Source organism: Ornithodoros turicata, chromosome 1, assembly GCF_037126465.1.
Source record: "Ornithodoros turicata isolate Travis chromosome 1, ASM3712646v1, whole genome shotgun sequence".
Lineage (NCBI taxonomy): Eukaryota > Metazoa > Arthropoda > Arachnida > Ixodida > Argasidae > Ornithodoros > Ornithodoros turicata.
In genome coordinates, this window is record NC_088201.1 from 189,468,868 (window position 1) to 189,491,305 (window position 22,438).

Sequence of the window (22,438 nt, forward strand, 5' to 3'; positions counted from 1 at the left end):
GGATACTTCGTCGACGCTATAGCCGACGCCGACGTTCAGCAGGGCGTTCGACTGGCGGGCTCGACCGGGCTGCGGGCTGCACTAACCCGTGCGCTGGAAGTGGACGCGGCCAAGAAGGCAGCCAGAACGACCCAGGCCTTAGCTCGAAGTGTGCTGGACGAAGTGGAAGACCACGGTGCTACCTCACCGACACCGTGGTACGACATACGGGCTGCGCAGCCACCCACGTGCTGGAACTGCGGAGGCCGAGGCCACCTGCGACGCGTCTGTCCCACTCCACCAATGCGTGACTCAGGACGCACTGGCTTTAGGCGCGGCCGCGGGCGGCGTGGTGGCACCGGGGGGTCGGGAAACTAAGATCAGCTGGGCGTACCGGGCGTCGCCCAGCTCTCAAGATTATTCAGAAAGCGCCCTCGACTGCTGGTTTCTATGTGGATGGACAAGTGAATGGACAGTACTGTAGGATGTTAGTTGACACTGGTGCGACGATAAGCCTCATCAGCTCGTCTTTCCTGGCTAGTCTCCCGAAAGGAGACCAGGTTACGCTGCTCTCGTCACCTCAGGAAAATCTACGCACGGTTGCTGGGGACACCGTACCAGTGGAAGGGGTCGCCACGGTTTGCTTGTCCATTGCGGGACATGAATTTCGGCGTGCCATTCTAGTAGCCAACATCAGGGATCATTGTATATTGGGCTACGATTTTATGAAGGAGTACAACTGCGTGCTGAACCTCCGAGATGGTACCCTCCTCCTCGGTGACCGGCAACTGGTCCTCCGCTCGTGTAGGGACCCTGACGCGGACCCCTCCTACGTCGTGTGTCGCCGCACCGTCACGGTGCCGCCCTACGCGCAACTACTTATACCGGGACGGATGTCGTCAGGGCAAGCCCCGAACGTCTGTGTCGTCGAGCCTTGTGCGGAAGGTCCCCCGAGCGCTGGGCTCATGGTCGCCCGCGGTCTCGTCCATCATGGTGAAGGAGCAGTACCAGTTCGCGTTCTTAACGCAACTCCCTCACCAATTGTGCTTCAGCGTGGACAACGCCTGGGGCAGTGTTCCCAAGTTGTAGAGATACAGTTCACAGAAGAGAGGGCCGGGGATCATGCGCCTCCTCCTGCTGCCATGGAGCACAATACAAGTTTACTGCACTACATTGATGAGCTCATCGAGGGTTCCCAACCGCCGCTGACGCAGGACCAGGCGGAGAAGGCACGTGCACTCTTCCAGGAATTCCGCGACGTCTTCTCGTTCTCAGCGGCAGATCTCGGCAGAACAACGGCAGCCCTGCACCACATAGACACCGGGACAGCTTCCCCTATAAAGCAGGCTCCCAGACGACTTCCGCTGGCAAGTTTCAAGGAGGTCGACAAACTCATCAGCGACATGAGGGATCAAGATGTCATCGAGCCATCGTCCAGCCCGTGGGCCTCCCCTATAGTGCTCGTTAAAAAGAAGGACGGTTCCACACGGTTTTGCGTGGACTACAGACGCTTGAACAACGTTACCAAGAAGGACTCGTACCCTCTGCCGCGCATCGACGACGCCCTGCATGCGCTTGCTGGAGCCGCATGGTTTTCTACATTGGACCTGCGCAGCGGTTACTGGCAGGTGGAGGTCGCTCCCGAGGACAAGGAACAGACTGCGTTCACCACCGGCCGTGGGCTTTGGCAGTTTAAAGTGATGCCATTCGGCTTATGTAATGCGCCTGCTACCTTCTAGCGACTTATGGAAACTGTCTTGGCCGGCCTTCCTCCCGAGGTATGCCTGGTTTACATCGATGACATCATTGTGCATAGCAGGACATTCGACCAACACATCGATCGCCTGCGCCGGGTGTTTCAGAGACTACGTACGGCGAGCCTCAAACTCAACCCGAAAAAGTGCAACTTTCTAAAACCCTCCGTCGTATACCTCGGACACTTCGTGTCAGCAGCTGGTGTACAAGCAGACTCTGCCAAAGTTCACTGCATCCAGTCCTGGCCTGCTCCAGGGGACAAACCCAGCCTCAGAACATTCATCGGATTCTGTTCGTATTACCGTCGCTTTGTCCCACGTTTCGCAGAGATTGCAGACCCCCTCTACCAACTGTTGGACAAGGGACAGAATTTCAAATGGACACCACCGTGCGAACAGGCGTTCCTCCAGCTGAAGTCCTGCCTGTCGTCGCCGCCTGCCCTTGCATTTCCCCTTCCAAATACTCCGTTTGTCCTCGACACTGATGCAAGCCTGACCGGCATAGGGGCTGTCCTATCGCAAGTGCAAGACGGTGAAGAGAGGATAATTGCATGCTTTAGCAGGGCGCTCCGTAAGCCTGAGAGAAACTATTGCGTTACACGGCGGGAGCTGCTAGCAGTCGTCAAGGCGGAACAGCATTTCCACCATTACCTATACGGGCGTCACTTCACTCTCAGGACAGATCATGCGGCGTTACAGTGGCTTCTCTCCCTTCGCAATCCGGAGGGACAGGTGGCGCGCTGGCTGCAGACACTGCAAGAGTACGACTTCACTGCGAAACACCGTCGAGGTCGGGATCACACGAATGCCGACGCCATGTCAAGGTTGCCCTGTGTCGACGGGAAAGATGGGGAATGCACTCAGCACGCACCTGCTGAGCGAGCGGCCTGCGCAGTGGGAGTCGACTCCGAAGCCAACCGCGAGACCATGAGGGCGGCGCAGGAAGCCGACGAAAACATCGGCCCTGTCATCGCTTGCAAGCGCAATGGAGCGCGGCCACCGTGGGAGGAAGTGTCCCGTCAGTCTGAGCAGCTAAAGAGCTACTGGTCGCTGTGGGAATCGCTCGAACTGCACGGCGGCCTCCTTTTCCGCAGGTGGGAGTCCGCAGATGGGCGAACTGCCGAGCGTCAACTCATAGTGCCAGCAGCCCTTAGAAAGGAAGTTTTGAAGATGATTCACAGCAGCGCTGCGGGGGGCCACTTCGGCGTGAACAAGACACTGGCAAAAGTCCGAGCGCGGTACTACTGGGTGGAGTACAAGCGGGACGTCGAAGAGTGGTGCCGGTTCTGCGACCTGTGTGCTTCGCGAAAGGGGCCACGCACACGTACAAGGGGTATGCTCCAGGAGTGCGCCGTTGGAGTACCGTTCGAAAGAGTGGCCCTTGACATCCTAGGACCACTGCCTGTGACGACGCGCGGGAACAAGTACATCCTGTTCATCATGGATTACTTCACGAAGTGGCCCGAGGCATATTGTCTTCCGAATCAAGAAGCTGTCATGGTGGCGGAAACGCTAGTGAATGAGTGGGTTTCACGCTTCGGAGCCCCGCTGCAGCTGCATTCAGACCAAGGCAGGAACTTCGAGTCGCAGGTGTTTCAAGGCATGTGTCGTTGCCTTGGCATAACGAAGACTCGCACGACACCGCTCCATCCCCAGTCGGACGGCATGGTCGAGCGGTTCAATCGCACGATACTTCAACACCTGAGCCTGTTTGTGGCCGATAATCACAGGAACTGGGACGACCTCATACCCCTCTTCCTCCTGTCCTACCGAACAGCAGTCCACGAGGCTACCCAGGAGACACCAGCGATGCTGCTCACCGGTCGAGAGTTACGTCTTCCGAGTGACCTCGTGTTTGGTCCGACGCCTGACTCAGAGGCTGCCTCCAGCACCGGCACCTATCTTCGTACGCTACGCGCACGATTGGACATCGTCCACAAGTTCGCTAGGGATCGCATGCAGCAGGCGTTTACACGCATGAAGACCCGGTATGACCTTCGTGCGAACGGTGGTGGGTTCTCGGAGGGACAGCTAGTCTGGCTGTACAACCCGGTGCGTAGACGCGGACTTTCGCCGAAGTTTCAGCGGCCGTGGCAAGGACCGTTCACTGTTATGAAGCGGCTGAATGACGTCGTGTACCGTCTCAGACGTCCGGGGCGATCCAGACCTGTAGTAGTTCACATCGACCGTCTGGCGCCGTACCGAGGCCCTGCCAACAACCAACACCCTCGGGATGTCGCTCCGCATCCTTCGGGAGAGGAGGGTGAGTAGTGTTGCGGAGCCGAAGACGATGACGGCTGTGCAAACGGGCACGTGACCCGAGACAGGCAACTGGGGGCACGGGACCACGAACAGTGCAGCTGTGGAACTAGGACTGCAAGGACTATATTGTACTCAGACCTATTGTAACCTGTAACATTATCGTAACTTGTTTCAGCGTGCTCAAACAAGTTCTGGCTTTTGTGGTCGTATGATGGTGCAGATTTGTAAGAAACACTGAAGAGAGTCAAGGGCACACACTATGGAAATCGACAGCCGAATTAGAAAAGGTATTGCGATTTTATCCTCGCTGTCTAATCAAAAGCACTATTTTCAGCAGGGAGAACGGTCCTCGATGTTTTGACGGCGTTTTTCGGTTGGATTCCGGAAGATGCAGTACCGCGGGGTCTCTATGAAGCTTTCATCGGGAATCGATTCACCACCATCGATAGGGTAGACGATGCTGTGGACGAGATCCTACGAGTATACCGCGAAATTGAGCTAGAAAAAGGAGATGCGAACCTATTCATGATATCACGCGAAGTCCTAAAGAGATACGGCTACACAGACATCGCGGGCATAGATATTCTTCAAGCTCTTCATCTGCTCCACGTCTTAGTTTACCTCTGGAATGAATGCTGTCGTATCATGTACGAACCGTATGGCTGTCCCCTAAAGATCGAGTGAAACAGAAGAAGAAAAGGCGTCTTTGACGAGCAACCGATTGGAGTGCGGAACAAATAAATAAATATCTTGTCAACACAGTTGTCCGTTTCTATGACTGGATAGGAAAAGCACGATATTTCTTGCATTTTTCTAAAGATATAGATTAAAAAGTTGTGCATATACTCACACATACTATACAAGATATATGATTGTGGATTAATTGCTAAAATTTATCGATCCACATTCAGGAGAAGTGGTGACTACCACACATCAGTAAGAGTTTAATCACAATTTGAACAAGTGTTACGATTTATGATCAGTGTTGTAGAATGTGTAATTTCACAATACGCAAGCTTTAATTCGCTCACTTTGACGAGCACTCTTTCACGATGACAGAGAATTTAATCGAATGGATTGATATTTTCTATATACACTATAACATAATGCGAATTCTTTATGTCGTGGATATTAAAAGTTACGAATATTTTCCGAATGAAATTTACTTAAAACTCGAAGAAAGGGTCACCCGCGTCGACGAAGACGTTTCGGCAACACGCCGGGCCGCGTTTTCCAAATGCCGTACCCGAAACCGAACGCGATTCTGCGCCCGACGCGTTAACGCGGTACCGCACGCGAGCGTGTTGCTTTTTGCGGAAACGGGTTCGTCGACGCGGGTGACCCTTTCTTCGAGTTTTAAGTAAATAGTTTTAGCTTCAGTACGCGCGTCATTTTTTAATAAGCGTTGTAGTGTCAGTGCGTCTTGAGCTTCACCACATAGCGCCACTATGCTATTGTCATTCTGCTCGATCTATTTAATATCGCGTGTTGAATGCGCGCTGTCTAAAATAAAAGCAGGCCCAAGGGTTTATTGATCATACAAGCTGTTTTTCCCTCAAACCAGCTTCTCTGCACAGCATCAACTATCGTTGTTTTCTCGATCATGTGCTTCTTCTTGCTTATTTCGAACGCGTGCTGGCTTCCCTGATTAGCATCACAATGAGTTTTTTCGCACATTGAAATGTTTTGTTTTGTTTATGTTCTGTCACAAAATTCGTTCTCAAGAATGAACGCGCTCCATTGCATCATTTGCCATTCTGCTTGATTGAAACAATTTTTAGGTTGAACTGCAAAGCACACACATCCTAAACGATCCTAAGCTTGTTCTCATGGGGTGGGCTTGACTTAACGCCCGCGTGCAACCGGGGGAAGCCAACTTTACTCGTGTAGAGTGTGTTTTGAGATGTGTACCCTGAAAAAAAATTTTTCCCCATTTCCAACTGTGGCTATGTGAACAGGCGGCGGCATGTAAGCTGTTCAGCACGCTGGCTCTCTAGAACCAGTTGGATAGAAATGAGTCACCAATGCAATGGCAGCTGTCCATCTTTGCAAAGACAAGCGGCGCCATCTCTTGTCTGTGTAGGGCAGAGCATGTGAAAAAGCTTCATTGTGAACCAGTGAGCAGCCGCGGATGGAGGCATGGGCAGTTGGAGCCTGTTAGGGAGCCCTAGACATAAGTGACCAATGAGAGGCTTGTAGTCAGATGGGCAAATGAGCACTTGCAGTTAGATGAACCATATGGTGTCTATCGAGGGAGCTGAGTGACCAATGAGCGCAAGAGATGACCGGGATCTCTCTGATGCAGCTGAACCTACCCACAGGCTGTTGTACCAAATAAAGGTTGAAATCAACAATTGTCGTGTGTCTTGTCTGAAGCTGCTGCATTGTGGTTTAGGAGCGACAGGCTAGCCAATCGCTGTTCAGTAGGCTTAACGTGGACCAATCAGGGCCAGACACCGGTAGGCCTTGGTGTGAAGGGACAATCAGTAGGCTTAGCGTGGTTCGGCTTAGAAGTCAGTAGGCTTAGCATGGACCAATCAGCATGAAGTAGGCAGAGCTGGTGAAGAGTTGCATGGCAGCTGTCCATCTTTGCAAAGACAAGCGTCGCCATCTCTTGTCTGTGTAGGGCAGAGCATGTGAAAAAGTTTCATTTTGAACCGGTGAGCAGCCGCGGATGGGCTGATAGCAGTTGGAGCCCGTTAGGGAGCCCTAGACATAAGTGACCAATGAGACGCTTGTAGTCAGATGGGCCAATGAGCACTTGCAGTTAGATGAGCCATATGGTGTCTATCGAGGGAGCTGAGTGACCAATGAGCGCAAGAGATGACCGGGATCTCTCTGATGCAGCTGAACCAACCCACAGCTGCCTGTTGTACCAAATAAAGGTTGAAATCAACAATTGTCGTGTGTGTGTCTTGTCTGAAGCTGCTGCATTGTGGTTTAGGAGCGACAGGCTAGCCAATCGCTGTTCAGTAGGCTTCACGTGGACCAATCTGGGCCAGACATCGGTAGGCTTTGGTGTGAAGGGACAATCAGTAGGCTTAGCGTGGTTCAGCTTAGAAGTCAGTAGGCTTAGAATGGACCAATCAGCATGAAATAGGCAGGGCTGGTGAAGAGTTGCGCCATCTGGTGTCAGTGGACTTAGAACGAGGGCCAATTGGTAGCGGCCAATCAGAGCGCTGGTTGAGTGATCAGTAGGCTTAGCGTGAACTGGCTTAAAAGTCAGTAGGCTTAAAATGGACCAATCAATGCGAAGTGGGTGGAGCCATTAAAGAGTTGCGCCACGAAGTAAGTAGCATCAGGGCCGGCCACAGCCGTGCCCTATGACGCAGCTGGACCAATAGCATAATTTCTATTAAATGTGTTGGGAACCTTCTTCGGCGCCGTCACAGCATGCGCGTTGTGAACCAATGGGTGGAGGCATGCGGTTAGCGCGGGCCAATAGCCGTTGGAGCCTACCAGCCCCCGCTAAAGTTATCTTATGGTAAAAGTTCCACAGTTAAATTTATCTCGTCTAGAGATGAGTGTGAGTGACCAATGAGTGGCTTGCAGTTCAATGGATCAATAGCAGTGACCACTTGCTGTTAGATGGACCCATCGGAGTTGGAGCCTATGAGGGAGCTGTGACCAACTAGAACCAATAAGGAGCTGGGTGAGCGGCCACGCGCGCAGTCAGGTGAACCAATAACAGTTGGAATCTACCGAGGGAGCTGAGTGAGAGTGAGAGATGTTCATATAGACCAATGATCTCTCTGATGCAGCTGAACCTATACCCACAGCTGCCTGTTGCACCAAATAAAGGTTGAAATCAACGATTGTCGTGTGTGTGTGTGTGTCTTATCTGAAGCTGCTTGGGAGCGACAGGTAAGCCAATCACCGTTCAGTAAGCTTAGCGTGGACCAATCAGGGGGCCAGCCATCGGTAGGCTTGGAATGGACCAATCAGCGTGAAGTGGGCGGAGCCAGTAAAGTCCGGTGTCAGTGGGCTTAGAACGGGCCAATCGGCAGGCTTACATTGGAAGGGTGATCAGTAGGCTTAGAATGGACCAATCAGCACGGGTAAGTTTGAACATCCGAGATAGGGCCGCAGCGGGGCGTCCGGCGGTGTGTTTCAGCGGCGGGCGGGCGGCGGCGGCGGCCAATCAGAGGGGGGGCTGGGAGAGTGATCAGTAGGCTTAGAATGGACCAATCAGCGGAGCCGGTTAATTAGAATAAAGGGGCGGAGCTGTGCTCAGCGATACGCATGCACCAATCAGCGTGTGAAGTGGGGGCAGAGCCGAGTAATTAGCATAAGGGGGGGCGGAGCTACAGTCAACCAATCAATGATCAGTCAAGGCTTAGCACGGGCCGCTCAGTGTGAACTGGGCGGAGCCAAGCCAACTAATTAGCATAAAGGAGCGGATCTACGGTCAGCCATTCAAAGATCAGTTGGGCGCTGTGGCCAATCAACGTGAAGTGGGCGGGGCTAATGGCGGCCAATCAGATGGCTTTGGATTTGGCTCGTGTTGGATTACAAATGGATTGTGTTGGCTTAGAACTGGATTGTGTTGGCTTAGAATCGGCCATCTTGGATTAGAAAAAGGATGTTATAGCGCACGGTTCTTATGCCGCATGGTTCTTATACGGGCACCGTTATTAAGCCGTATTAATCAATACTACTACCACTTTCCCGTTCTCATCGCCATTCATGGATGGGGAAGCCTGCCAACAAACAGCCACAAGACTCAACATCGAGTGGTGTTCTAGGACATGTACAGAAAGCTCCTAGAAACCACTGCCACCCCTATAGCGGGCATAGGGAGAGACACAATCCATCACATCAGCAACGAAAGTGGTCAACACCAGGCGCAGCGACCCGGCCGCGAACCTAAAGCTCCTCCATCTGCCGGCAGCACGACGGCAAGAACAAAGGCGGTATCGCAAGTCCCAATGCCATACACACCTGACGGGGTTTCGAAGGATCACTGCGGTTGTCCGCAGACACACGATCAGCCTCCAGAGACGTCATTGGGCCTCTTTCTGCGAATCCTTGGACCCCCGCACACCAAAATCACTGGTCTGGCGGACAATCGATGGCCTTACCGGAAAAACTAAGGAATGCCCCTATTCGAGAAACTAGCAGCCCAAAAGTCGCTCTTGATGGGGAGCCTTGCAGAAACTTTCGCAGATGTCCTCATCAAGCCACCATAAGGATCTATGGACAACAGGGGTTTTCACATTTCCCTGCAGTGAATCCCGTCACACGTTGGAATCAACGGAAACGAAAAAGCAGATGCGCTCGCCAAAGAAGCCCACAGCTTAGCCCCTGAAGTGGTAAATCCACCAGATCCGGAGTCCAACACATCACGCCTTCCAAGCTAGATCAACGAAATACGGCTTGCCGCCTTCCCTGAAACACCATCTTTTGAGCAGCCGCTCCCAAGAAAGGTCCTCAAAAGGAAACAAGCCGCGACAATGCACCGCCTCAGGACGCACTGAGTCCTAACGCAGGCATTCAATCACAAGCAGCGATGAGCCCCATCCCCCCGTTGCGACACTTGCTTCGAAGAGGGCAATTTGAACCATGTATTGCTACATTGCCCGGACCACCAGGCGCCAAGGGATGACCTCCTTAAGAAGTACAAGGATCTCAACCTGCCATACGCCTTACTCAACGACCTACTGTACCCAAGAGGGTCAATCCTCTTCTGCTGATGCCGGCTACTCTTCGCCTCCACCATTGGCCTACACTAGCGCCACGTTACTGTTGGTGTGGGTCAATGATGGGATCATCAATCAACACTTTTTTTTCTTCTCTCTCTTTCTCTGTCCTTTTCCCCCGCTTACGTGCCCATTTCCCATAGGAGTGAACCTTGCCTCCATTCTCGAGCAGGCAGACCTCACTCCATTTCTCTCTGACGTCACTCCCCCCCACCGTTTCGTTGAGTCAAAGCTACAGCACAAGCTAGAATGGCACGTACCAAGCAGACGGCTCGGCAGAGTACCGCTTAAACCACTGGGAAGTCGCGGCTGTTTTTGCTGTGCGCGTGTGCATTGAGTTATTTTACCGTGTGCTCCTATTCGAGGGAGTTCCGGTAAGGAACCATTAAGGGATAGCAGTTGCTAGTAATAAACAAGTAGTGTAGAGTTATTCAGCCTTAAGGTTAATTTCTTTCCAAATCAGTGTAATTTTGAGGCGCTCTTTAGCGGCACTATCCGCTAACTTTGAGCGTTTAGTGGTGTGCTCTCCTGTGCGCCTTAAGTTCCTGTATATAATTAACATTCAGAGCAAGTCAGCCTGAAGATGTAACCATGTTCATTTAATATCCCTCTCAGTCACTCAGTTATTTCTCTAGTTGCTTAGGTAGCATTCAGCGTGTGTTAGCAGTACTTGCGCGGGTGATTCCAACCGTTAGCATTTCTGCGACCGAGAGGGTTTCTCATCGGGCCGCCGCTGCTCGGTTAGTTTCTCACAGGTTCGCCAAGGGACGCGCTCACTGATTGGCTGGTAATACCCATGTACTGTTAACCATTCCAATGTAAATATTTCGCTCCCTTGTGCTACTTGAGGTGGAATTTTAGCTCATATAAGTATGTGCGTTATAAGGTTCGAGAAAGAAAGAGTAGAAACAAGTCATGGACGAGGTGGCCGTTGAACGGCCCCTCGCTTTCAATGTGAGGGCCCCGATCGGGCCCCGATCGGGTCCTTTTTGAAAGAGGTTTCAGCGGCAGCTAAAGTAGTGGCACCCGGGCTCGTACGAGGAGGCCAAGCACTTGGCAAAGGGTTTTATGAAGTGTTGTGCCACAATCTCGAGGGAGCACGGTTGTTAAAGGAACAAAGGAAGCTGAAAATCGGCGGAAAAGAGGTTGAATTGTGGCCGCTGGATTCAAAGGTTAAAGGGGTGACTGTCTATACAGATACCCAATCGACTTTCCCGATACTGAGCTTGAGGCTGCTCTCAGCCTGTATGGGAATGTAATAAAAACTAAGCGGGAGATGTTGTCGGGAGAACATTCGGATTGTGAAAGCGGCAGTCGGTTGGTGCTCATGGAAATGAGCACGGCCCTGCCGAATTCCATGACCGTAAGAAAGGTGCGGATGGAATGTTTTTACAGTGGTGTAGAAAAACGATGCGTGAGGTGCGAAGCGGCATCCCATGTAGCGAGGGACTGCCAAGCAAACAAATGCAGGGATTGTGGTAAGATGACAGAAGGGGACCGCGAGTGTGGGCAAAAGCAAGCAAACAAGGTTGTTGGGCGTAGGGGACCAGCCGCATGGGGCTTAAAGGCTGCACAGGTGACTAGGAAAGTTGAGGACGATCCCACAAGAAGCTTTTGTTTAGATAAAAATGGTTTCCCCAAACTTGGCTTCGAAATGGGTGAAAGGAAAGACTCTGAAAAGACGGGAGAAACAAGCGGGGACGTGGAAGAGGCTGCAAGCGAGCGAAACGAAAGGGGAGCGCAGCAGGGAAATGATGTGGAAGTAGCGGATGTGGTACAACATCCGGTAGAAAGTAAAGAGGATGAAACAGACGTCCCACAAGATGAGGAAACGAATGTATTTGCGGAGACCGTTGAGGCTCTGGGGGCAACAACGGAAGAGTCGGACAGTGAGTCCACAACAACAGTTGAAACCACCCCAGGATCGGCGGTCACCTGGACAGAGTACGAAAATAAAGGAAACAAAACCCTGGTAGAGGAAGAGGAATCAGACAAGGAGGTTGCCCCGCCTAGCACTCCCAGACGGAGTGAAAGGAAAAAGCGGAAGGCAAAAAAACAAAAAACAAAAAAAGAACAAAGAGCAAACAGTAAGACTCTTTTGGGTGGGTTGCAATTTAGAAAACAAGGTAAATTTAATGTAAAGAACACAAAATTAACTCCAAATTAACCCATTCATGGACCTTAAAATTTTAACCCCTAACGTAAGAGGCATGCGCGATAGACTGAAACAAAACGAAATTACTGATTTGGCCCGTTTCTTAGGAGTCTCAATCCTATTCATACAAGAAAGCCACCTTTTCAAACGCGAACAAATCGTCAATTTGGAAAAAAATCACAGAGTTAAATCGTACTGGAGTTTCGGAACTCACAACTCCAGAGGAGTAGGCATCATCATCCTGAATAGTAATAACATCAAAGTGGTAAAATGGGAAGAGATACTGAGGGGAGAATCATCAATGTAGTTATGAAGGTAAATGGAGAGGATTTAGTAGCTTTAGGTGTTTACGGTCCTAATAACTCAAAAGCAGCTTTTAGCTTCTACAAAGATGAACTCCCAATTTTTTTAATAAATAACCAAAGTACTATAACGGCCGGCGACTTTAATTGTGTCATTGACACAGCAAATGACTGCTCCAAGGGCAGACACAGCAACGCCGCTGCAGCTAAAGAATTAGATTTCCTATTAAATTGTAAAATGATAAGTACCTCTGGGTGCATACTGCAAACAGCGACAGGGGCTACACATGCTTTAGAATAACAGCAGCTAACCGATTAGACCGAATCTATTGCACTGAAGCACTAAGCAACAAAAAGAAAAACAACATCGCAGTTATTGACACAATTGGTATTACGGACCACAAGGCAGTCCTTGCGAGTTTAGGAGGAATAGGAATCCATGGCTCCCGGGTTGCGCCTTGGAGGATTAATATGTCATTATTAGATAACGCTGACATTGACATGGACGTGCGTGACATACTCCGAGGACGGCCCCACGGGAGTCAGTCTTGGATTGCCTGGTGGGCAAAAACAAAGAACCATATTAAAAGGTGCCTCCAGAAATGGAGCCGTGAAAGAGCGGCAATGAAAAGGCAGGAAATGGAGCGCCTGCAAAGACATCTCCGTGCCCTCGAAAGAGGAGAGTCGACACTGGCCGGGGTGAATAAAGCGACGGCGAATGAACACTTCCGGCTGCTCTGGGAGGGGCTACGCTACCGCCTTGCGCGCGACGATTTTGAACGGGAGGCGTGGTTCTCCCGACAGCTGCTTGCCAAAGCGGCGGAGCGGGCGACGGGGATAATGAGACGAGCAGTTGCGCCCAGGAACGGCCGGAAACGCCCATTGGTCAGCTCAGTGACGTCAGCAACGACGCAACGACCCTTTCACATAATCCCCCCCCCCCGGCGTTTTTCTTCTCTCCCTCTCTCTCTCCTTTCGTCTGCTCGTCAGCTGTGAAGAGGGAAGAGGACGGAATCCGAGCGCCGATGTGACTACGAGTTCGTGCGTGCCGGCTGCGTGCGACTTGTGTATAACCTGCGGAAAATTTCGTCCTTGCATTAATGTGGAGATGACTTGCAGGGAACTCCAGGCATGAACGTTCCTCCTTAGTGAGAGTTATTATGAGCTGTAACCGTGTGAAATAACTTGTGTGGTGGTTTGCAATAAACACTGTCCACAATTCAACATAAAGTGAACTCTTTAAGGCATTTATTGTTTTGGCAGCGCTGGTGTACAAACATTGACACTCACGTGTAAATGAAATAGTAGCATTTCCATATTTATAATTATAATCCATGTCAAAGCCTCACTGTAATTTTCTCTTTTTTTTACATTTTTCGATACAGGGTGTCTCGCGTAACGCGTCAATAAATTTTTATTGGAAGAGAGCAATAAAAGAAAAACGACCGCTACTTTTCTGCTACTTGAGTTACAAACAAGTGCCACATCAAAAGTATCACCTGTTTGTAGCTTGTGCGCCATAAAAACCCGAATCATCATCATCATCACCTGTTTGTAACTCAAGTAGCAGAAAAGTAGCGGTCGTTTTTTCTTTTATTGCTCTCTTTAAATAAAATTTATTGACACGTTCAAAGAGACACCCTGTATATTAATTACTTAGAGTTCGAAAAGTTTGAACAACAGATATTCCACGTTCATTTTGTAAGTGTTTGCCTCTCGGAGCTATGAGCAGTGTAGTAGGGTTTCGTGGGGACACATTGGCCGTGACCCACACTGATTCTCAATGGGGACAACTCCTTTTCTCTTTTTTCGTTCAGTCCAGAAGAAGAAGACTCTCTCAGAACAGAAACACACGAATGAAAGGTTCCACAGCGCACTATGCAACCTGACGCCTGATAGTTGACTCTTCTTAGGAGAATACGGCTTCCCGGATCCACGTAACCGTTGAGTCTCCATCGTTTTAGATTGACAGGCTAGACTATACTAGACTTGATTTTATTTTTTCCGCATTAACCTTTTGAAAAGTGATTGGGTCGTGCTTAGAAAGTGATATCGCGGTAACACGCGGTGCGCGTGTTTTCGAGGGGAGACGGAGGAACGCGCGGGAGGGCGAAGTGAAACGATATGGACTCCCGTTTTCCCTCCTCCGTTTTCCCAACGCGGACCTCCGTTTTCCCAACGCAAGAACATGCTTGAACACTGCTGAAACGTACACCTGCAAAGCGGCACGCTCGTGTGTCATTTGTGCACCGACACAAAGTTTCGATATCTCTCGGACCTTGTGCATCACAGCACAGAAGCGCATCACTTCAAACCTCAACACAGCAAGCTGACATTCCTTTCGTGGCAAGGTACAGATCCTTACTGCTACTTTTCATAGTGAACATACGCATGTCATTAATTTTATGTGTGACAATATATGCAACAATACTGTTATCGTGGTAGCAAAAGTAATGGCTGAAATTTTCGAATCTTCAGATTTTTTTTTCTCCAGCATTTCTGGACTGGAAAGCACAGGAGGAGTAAGACAACCAAGTCAGCTACTCAGCCTCTACAGATGTCAAAAAGCTATCCAATGGTACAACGAAACACTATTTTGAGTGTCATCGGTCAAGAAAGCAGCAAGCATCACGCAGCAAAGGCCACAGGAGCCAAAAAAAAAGCCAAGGTTCATGCAAAACAGGCAGAGTTTGCTTATCAAGCATGACAGCCTGTGTACAATCAAACAAAGTTGAAGTTTATTACCAAAGTCCGCACTTCGGACATTATTTGAATCCTGCCCATTTGAATCTGACAGGAACTGAGAAGTCAGCCATAGCTAGTTCGTATATGTCATATATATTACATACTGCCCTTTCATATTTTGTTGGGGTGTGTGTGTGCACATGCCATTATGAATTCATATAATGTACTGGGTATGTGTACTTAATTGTTTATTCTTTCTCATAGACAAACTTGCTGATGGTGTTTCAATGAACGCCATTCTGAAGACAGTCAGAAAGACAACTGGTTCTGCCCTTAGTCGAAGGCATCAGCTGTCAAGACAGGACCTACACAATATATGCACCCATTATGGAATCAACCATAAAGAACGACTGCATGAAAATGATACTCTAAGTGTGGAAGAATGGGTGAAGAGACATTCTGGGCAAGACTCTTGCGTGCTCTTCTATAAAAAGCAAGGACAAGAGGAGCACAACGACATTACTCCTGTCAATGTATATGCCAAGGACTTTGCATTGTACCTTATGTCACCTGGTCACCTGGTCTTGGCGCATTATGGTCGTAGTTACCGCTGCGCCATTAAAACACGAGTCATCATCATCAACTTATGTCACCCCCTCAAGCAGAAGCTCCTGAAGCATTTGGCAAAGACAAAATATGCACAGACACAACACATTGCACCACGGGCTATGATTTTCATTTGACGACCCTCCTAACTGTAGATGAGTTTGGTGTTGGGATACCCTGTGCTTACTGTATCTCGAGCAAAGTGAACTCGGATGTGATGGCATATTTTTTTTCCAAGATAAGGGAAAGAATAGGGCTGATAGACACAGATGTGTTTATGTCAGATGATGCCAAGGAGTACATCAACGGCTGGTCGAGTGCAATGAGTGAACCAAAAAGGAAGCTACTATGTACCTGGCACGATATGACCTTAGTTGTCTGTGCGCCATAAAAACCTGAATCATCATCATCATCATCATGTTCCTGGCACGTGGATAAAAACTGGCGCAAACAAATAAATGAAATGGTGCCTGCTGGTGTCCTGCGTGCAACTTTGTACAAGACTTGCAGAGTCCCCCTGCATTGTGATGACGAGCAAGAATTCACTCATCTCCTCAGCGCCTTCTTAGAAAAGCTACAAGAAAATAATGACACCCAACGTTTTGGTCACTACTTTTCAAGGACATACGCTTGTCGTCCATCAGAGTGGGCTCTGTGCTTCCGCAAGTGTGCAGGCATGAACACTAATATGTACATGGAGGCCTTCCACAAAACCCTCAAGCATGTGTACCTTGACGGTAAATCCAACCGAAGGGTTGACAAATTGCTTGCATGCCTTGAAAGCTTCACTGAGGACAGGTTGTACGACAGACTCATTAAGATTTGCAAAGGAAAAAAGACATATCGAGTGCAAACCATCGAGTCCAAACACAGATCATCTGCAAGCATTCCGAAGACAAACATTACTGCTTGTGATGATAACAACACATCGTCAAGTCACAGACAAACCCAGAACTGGAATATACAGTTGCAAGGCTTGATGCATCCTGCAAGGGCTGCAAGCTCTTCCGTTCAGTATGCCACGCTTGTGTTCACTCCTTTACCTGTACTTGCTATGATCACATGGTAAAGTTCAACATGTGTAAGCACATGCATGCTGTAGCAAGCACTCATCTGAAGCAAGATCTCCATGATGTCCGAATTGGAGAGTTCTATGAAGAAAATGCCAAAAGACTGGTGTCTCAAATTGAACATTTTGAGGAAACACAAGCAGCAGCACAGGACACACCATACACGCTGAAGTCGATTACTGTGGCCGAGGCTATCACAGGCAATCTAAAACTGGTGCTGTCTCCGAGGATGTTGCCAGGCTGTATTTAAAAAAAACTCACCATGATATTGAAGGACATCACACAAAACGAGGATGCCGCAAAATCCCCGCCATCTACTGCACACAACAGAAAAGCAGAAAAACTGCTACGGTTCTTTTCCACCAAGAAGAAGCAAACACAGAAGCATGACAGTGTAATAATGAAAATACCAACATATGCTGAGAAGGAACATTTAGTCTGCTCCTTGAAGGGAGATGGCGACAGTGCATTGGATATTCATACTGGCCCCGACCACTGTTACTAGACAGACATTGTTGTTCCATTTCAAGAACATTATCCGTTCTATAATTTTGAAAAAGACTTGTGCAGGTTCGCATACGCCACAAAGCTTTAAAAGGGCAGCACAATTTGTTACACTGAGATAAGCAGCTGTAATTTGACACCTTCATTGAAATTTCAATAGTAAGCAATGCAATGGTGTTCAATCTGTAGATAATTTGCCCCTTCATGGGTCAAAGGAGCAAGGGTTTCACGATGCCTAAAGCCCCCACTTAGAGGGATGGTTTTGTACATCATAAACCACTTGGTATATATACCATTCAACAGCAAAAGTCCAAGGCCGCAGACGAGCTGGTAACATTGGAAACAGAGGGTAAAAGACGAAACATGAAAAATATGGGAAGACAGTAAATCACGTTTTCCAGCCTCAATAACATGTTGTGCTGTATGTCTTTCCTCCCTGTCTCCCGTTTCATTCTCTATTTGCATACCATTCAATTCTCTGTGGTTGAAAATACCATATTGCAAATTTTCTTGCCCCAGAAATTTACAATTATTAAATATGATAATTAAACTGATCAAAGCTACATGGGCAACCCCAGATCTGTATTGGCAACAGCAACGTTTACTTGTCTCTACGATGGAAGCTTTGCGATAGCAGGGTATATTCAGAAGTACCCGAACCGTGGCATAAATTTTTTTTCGTGGCCAGATGAAAGGGGCATATTCTAAGAAACGACCTACTTTTCCATTGAAAACAACTGTGGCAACCCTCCTCGCATCCTACCCCTTTGAAGCTCGTCAAGTGAATCCCTTCCAAAGTGGCTGGAATGCATTATAAGAGCAATGAGATGAATTCTTGGCCATCATATCGAACATTTTTTACCACATGGAAATAAATCATTGTTGCCATGTAATGCATAATATAATGCTGTGCTACAAATGAATACACTTTTGTTTTGATTTCTAGACGGCAGGGCAGCTATGATCACCGGACATCATGTTTACCTGAAGGCCTTTACAAAATTAGAGCCGCTGTCCGTTGTGGTGTAGGTTATCTTGTCTGACAGCTCGTACTCGTTGTAGATTTGATCAAGATCCTTTGCCAACACATCGTAGGTGTGGCTGCCTTGTAGACATGCCAGTACAGCAGACCTTGTCTCTAGCATACCACTGTCTGTGTCAATTCAATGCGCCATGACGCCGAGGTATGACCTGTGAACACAGAAAATCAAAGCTCAGAACTTGTCACGAACAAACAATATGACCCCTACTGGTAGCTCATGTACATATACCGCTTTTGAACAGACCAGCAATCAGCAGTAGTTGCAACGCACCAAACACATTTTATTTGCTGGATGAGCTTTTGCTTCATGCTGACTGTATCGTGCTGCAACCTTGACATTAACGTAGGGCGGCTCTCGAAGTGGCGACAGGGAAAGCCACAGTCAATCAGGGCCTTGAAATCCGGGTGCTCCACCAGTGAGAATGGTAATGCTGCATTGACGATGAGATTGCGGACGAGTGTGTTCAGCATTCCTGCAAGGAAGGTCGATTTCCAACCACGTAAATACCACAGTGATTTTTTTTCTAAGACCTGAGGTCCACCTTGGGAAGGAACTCCACCTCTGGCACTGAACGTCTCTGTGCATGGCTGAGCTGAAACTCTGGTCTTCTTTGCGCCGCTGCTGTTCTTAATGCCTTCTGCATTCCTCTTGGATTTGGTCTTCGAAGCTTTTGGGCTGTCTACATCCCGCAGTTGCGACAGGTGAAACCTCAGAAATTGTGCACAATTCTCAGGCATAAATACCGGCAATGAAAAGCAACAAATACAAAAACAGACGTTCATTACGCGACAGCGTCCACATACAGGGGCATTTCGCCATGTCTTAGTAACTCCAGGCCTATAAACTGCCACCCTCTCATTCTCATTGCTCGTCATTATGCTCAGCTTTGGTGATAAAACAATTCAACTCAAACTCACCATCATGTGCTTCCTCAGGTTGGAAGTTGTCCCCAACGCCACACTTAGAATCTTCACTCTTGGCTTACAAAGTCGGCATTGAACATCTGCGTTCCCGTTTGCTTTCCTTCCACTAAACGAGAAGTAAGACTCGTACACGGGCCAAGGGAATCCAATGGGGGTTTCACTAGTCGTCCCCGTGACATCACAGCATTATGACGTTTCAGTGTCCTTATTCTCCGTCATCTCCAGAGACCAAAAGCCACGCGTCGCCGTAGCGGAACACGAACAACAAAAAAACGCAGCGCCGCAGACGCCTACATGCTGCTACTTGCTTCGCCATGTGCTTCTCAAAAAATGTGGTAGCCGCGTTTGGCTTCGTACGTGGATTCGTAGCGGATTGGAAGTTGGGTCGGGCGGATTCCGCTTACTGTTGCTAGATGCCAGATTCTTTACCAAGAAATGCAGAGTCTGGGCAAAAGTAATTGCTAAAAGTAATTGATTTCAAATACAAGTTACTGAAATTTGTAACTTTGTTACAGATACAGTTACATAAAATAAAATGTAATCGAAAAAGAGTACAATTATCACAAAAAGTAATTAGTTACAAATATTCACTTATTTGTATCTAGTTACTTTTACTGCTGCGCCATTAAAACACGAATCATCATCAGTATCTAGTTACTTTACAACCCTGGTAATGTCATAGAGAGAACGCATGCATTGGAAGGAAATGGATAAGAAATAAGAAATATATAAGAAAGAAAGAAGAAAGGAAATGGTAAGGATATGGGATTTTGGCACATGGGACTGTCACAAGGATTTCACTTAATTCCTCGCACCACTCCACATGCCGTTCAGCCTATAGGGTTCTGCATAAACATGTGCTGCATACCAAAGCTGTTCAACTTAATGAGGGAGATATCTTCTCTCAGATCTAATAAGCAGGATGCCTGCCTGTCCTTAATATGGTTTGGGTCTTTCACAAACGAGACATGTGCTTTCAATCAAGATCAACGGGGACAAAATCTTCATCAAGTGATAATCACGCTGACATGGTCACTGCGTTTGCAAATCGGTACAGGCTTACTTTTTTGCATACGGGATAGAAGTTCGCTCAAATACGACATCGATTACTTCTCAAGCACTCATGCCGTAGCAGCTTTCAAGCAGTCAGATTGAGATTTCAAGATTTAAGCAACAGTCCAGAATGGAATGCAAGAAAACCGAGGTAGTTAAGTGATTGATCACTTCTGCGTCTCGGACTTGAGCGCTAACATTCTCTCGTGTAGTTACACATGCACGTCACACAGACACACACACGCAACACCTCGCAGTCACAGCAACCGTCGTTGGATCATATGTCTCCCATATCGCACCCCATCAACGGATACTTTTTATAAACACGGCGCACAGCGCACACAACCAAAAACATCTAACGTTGAGGGGCCGACGGCTGTCATGGCTGGGCAATCACTCGCGTCTTCCACCATACACCTCACAGCAAATGTCGCTGCATCCACTCATCGTAGTAATGCATAATACTTTCGCCTGGTCCACAGAACCAAGAACGACTCCAACGCCGCTGACATGCCTCAAAACAACGAAAAAAAAAACAAAAAAAAAAACGAACGAACGAAAACAGGAAAACGTCACTAATGACGTCACTTAGTTGACCAATAGGCGCTTCCGGCCGTTTCTGGGCCCAACTGCTCGTATAATGAGCTCCCTCATATCATCTGAGGGAAACAGGCTGGAAGCAGCCACAGACATGGCCAATGAGGGCCGCCGTTTCTTCGCAATGCAGTTCCAGCAAACAGTTGGCTGCGACGCCCCATTTAATGGCCAGAGCCTGCATTTCAGAACGAAGGAGGTGGTTGCTGCAGTAAAGGGCATGCGTAGAGGCACTGCGCCTGGACGTGATGGTCTAGGCTACGGCTTTTACAGCAAATACGCTGAGCTCGTGGGGCCGATCTCTTATAAAAAAAAAATTATATTTGCTATAGAATTTCTAGAGGAAACCCTAGATAGAGCGCATCAGAAATAGATTAGAACTTGTACCTACTCCGAATGGAGTTTCTATGAATAAATGGGAATACTATTGGATAGAAAATAGATAAAGCATTTATATATACATTGAAAACAAAGTAGTTAGACATAGGATAGAAAGTTGCCCCATTTTGCTATACTGATTGTATTCATGTAGGATATAAAGTTGCCCCATTTTTCTATACAGACTGTATTTATGTAAAATACAAAGTTGCCCCATTTTTCTATACAGATTGTGTTCATGTAGGACACAAAGTTGCCTCATTTTTCTATACTGACTGTATTTATGTACTATATGAAGTGGACTTTACTGTCAACACATGGTGCGTCACGAAACGGGTTACAAAATATTTTGAAGAGGGCAATAAAAGAAAAATTAAGGCTCCCTTTCGCCACTTAAATAAGAAACAGGTGCTACTTCACCTGTAGCACTGGTTTCTTATTCTAGTGGCGGAAAGGAGCCCCCATTTTTCTTTTATTGCCCTCCATATTGCCGCACCATATATGCACTGCGCAGGAAACAGAAGATGCAGCTGCTGCACACACAAAACAAAAATTTATTGTATGTGCACTTCAAACATACATTCAGGTACATAAGGACACAAGAAAATGTGGTGAAAGGCTAATGGTGTAATGTACTTGAGCAGGAGTATGTATTTCCTTCACCATGCAGGGTAGCCAGGGAAAAGTGGCAATTAAAAAACATGGTACAAAATGATAAGTGACACATCAAGGCAGGTCATAAAGTTCCCAGTTTTGTTGTTGTTAAAATGAAAGCTCTAATAAAAAAATTACTTTGACTTAGGAAGCACAGAGTTTTTTTTTAGCATAACGTCCGCAATAAATGGGCTAAATGTTTCACACCAAAACAGTTGCTCACTGAGGCAAGATGGCATTCAAATTTTGGCTGTGCATCCACATTACTTCCTGAATGGTACTGTTCCCTCGCTGCGGGAGAAAAGACAACGACACCACGAATAAAAGTTACCCACTTTGATGAACACCACCATTTGGAGGATAAAGTACGTAAAGAAATTCAGTCATGCTGTCCACAGAGATGTAGTCATCACTTTTTTCTGTGATAAGCCTAAGAGCTCATCTATGCTGAGTAATTGAGTTACATTTAGTGAAGTTACAGTATGCAGGAAAAATGTGGAGCAGTGCAGCCTAAAGCAAGACAAAAGCAAATATTCACAAAGCAGTGTTTAGAAATTAACTTTAACACAAGCTTGCGTGCAGAGTCGCACTTCATAAGGTAACAATTATTAAACGTAACATTATATAGCAAAATTCTGGAAAGAGTGTTACAAGTGTGTCACAAATACGACCGACAAAAGAAAAAAAAGAGGGAAGAAGCCCGGCGAGAGCCTTACAAGCTTACTGAGACCAGCTATCGCACCAGAGGAAAGAAGGGGAGAGGGGGCATCATAGCGT

The 22,438-nt window shown here is 47.9% G+C and overlaps 1 protein-coding gene across 1 annotated transcript; it reads left to right on the forward strand.

The window, feature by feature from the left end:
• Positions 1-464: 464 nt before the first annotated feature.
• Positions 465-1,718, forward strand: LOC135392173 (uncharacterized). The gene has a single exon (XM_064622876.1). The coding sequence runs from the start codon at positions 465-467 to the stop codon at positions 1,716-1,718; it is 1,254 nt and encodes a 417-aa protein (XP_064478946.1).
• Positions 1,719-22,438: the final 20,720 nt, after the last annotated feature.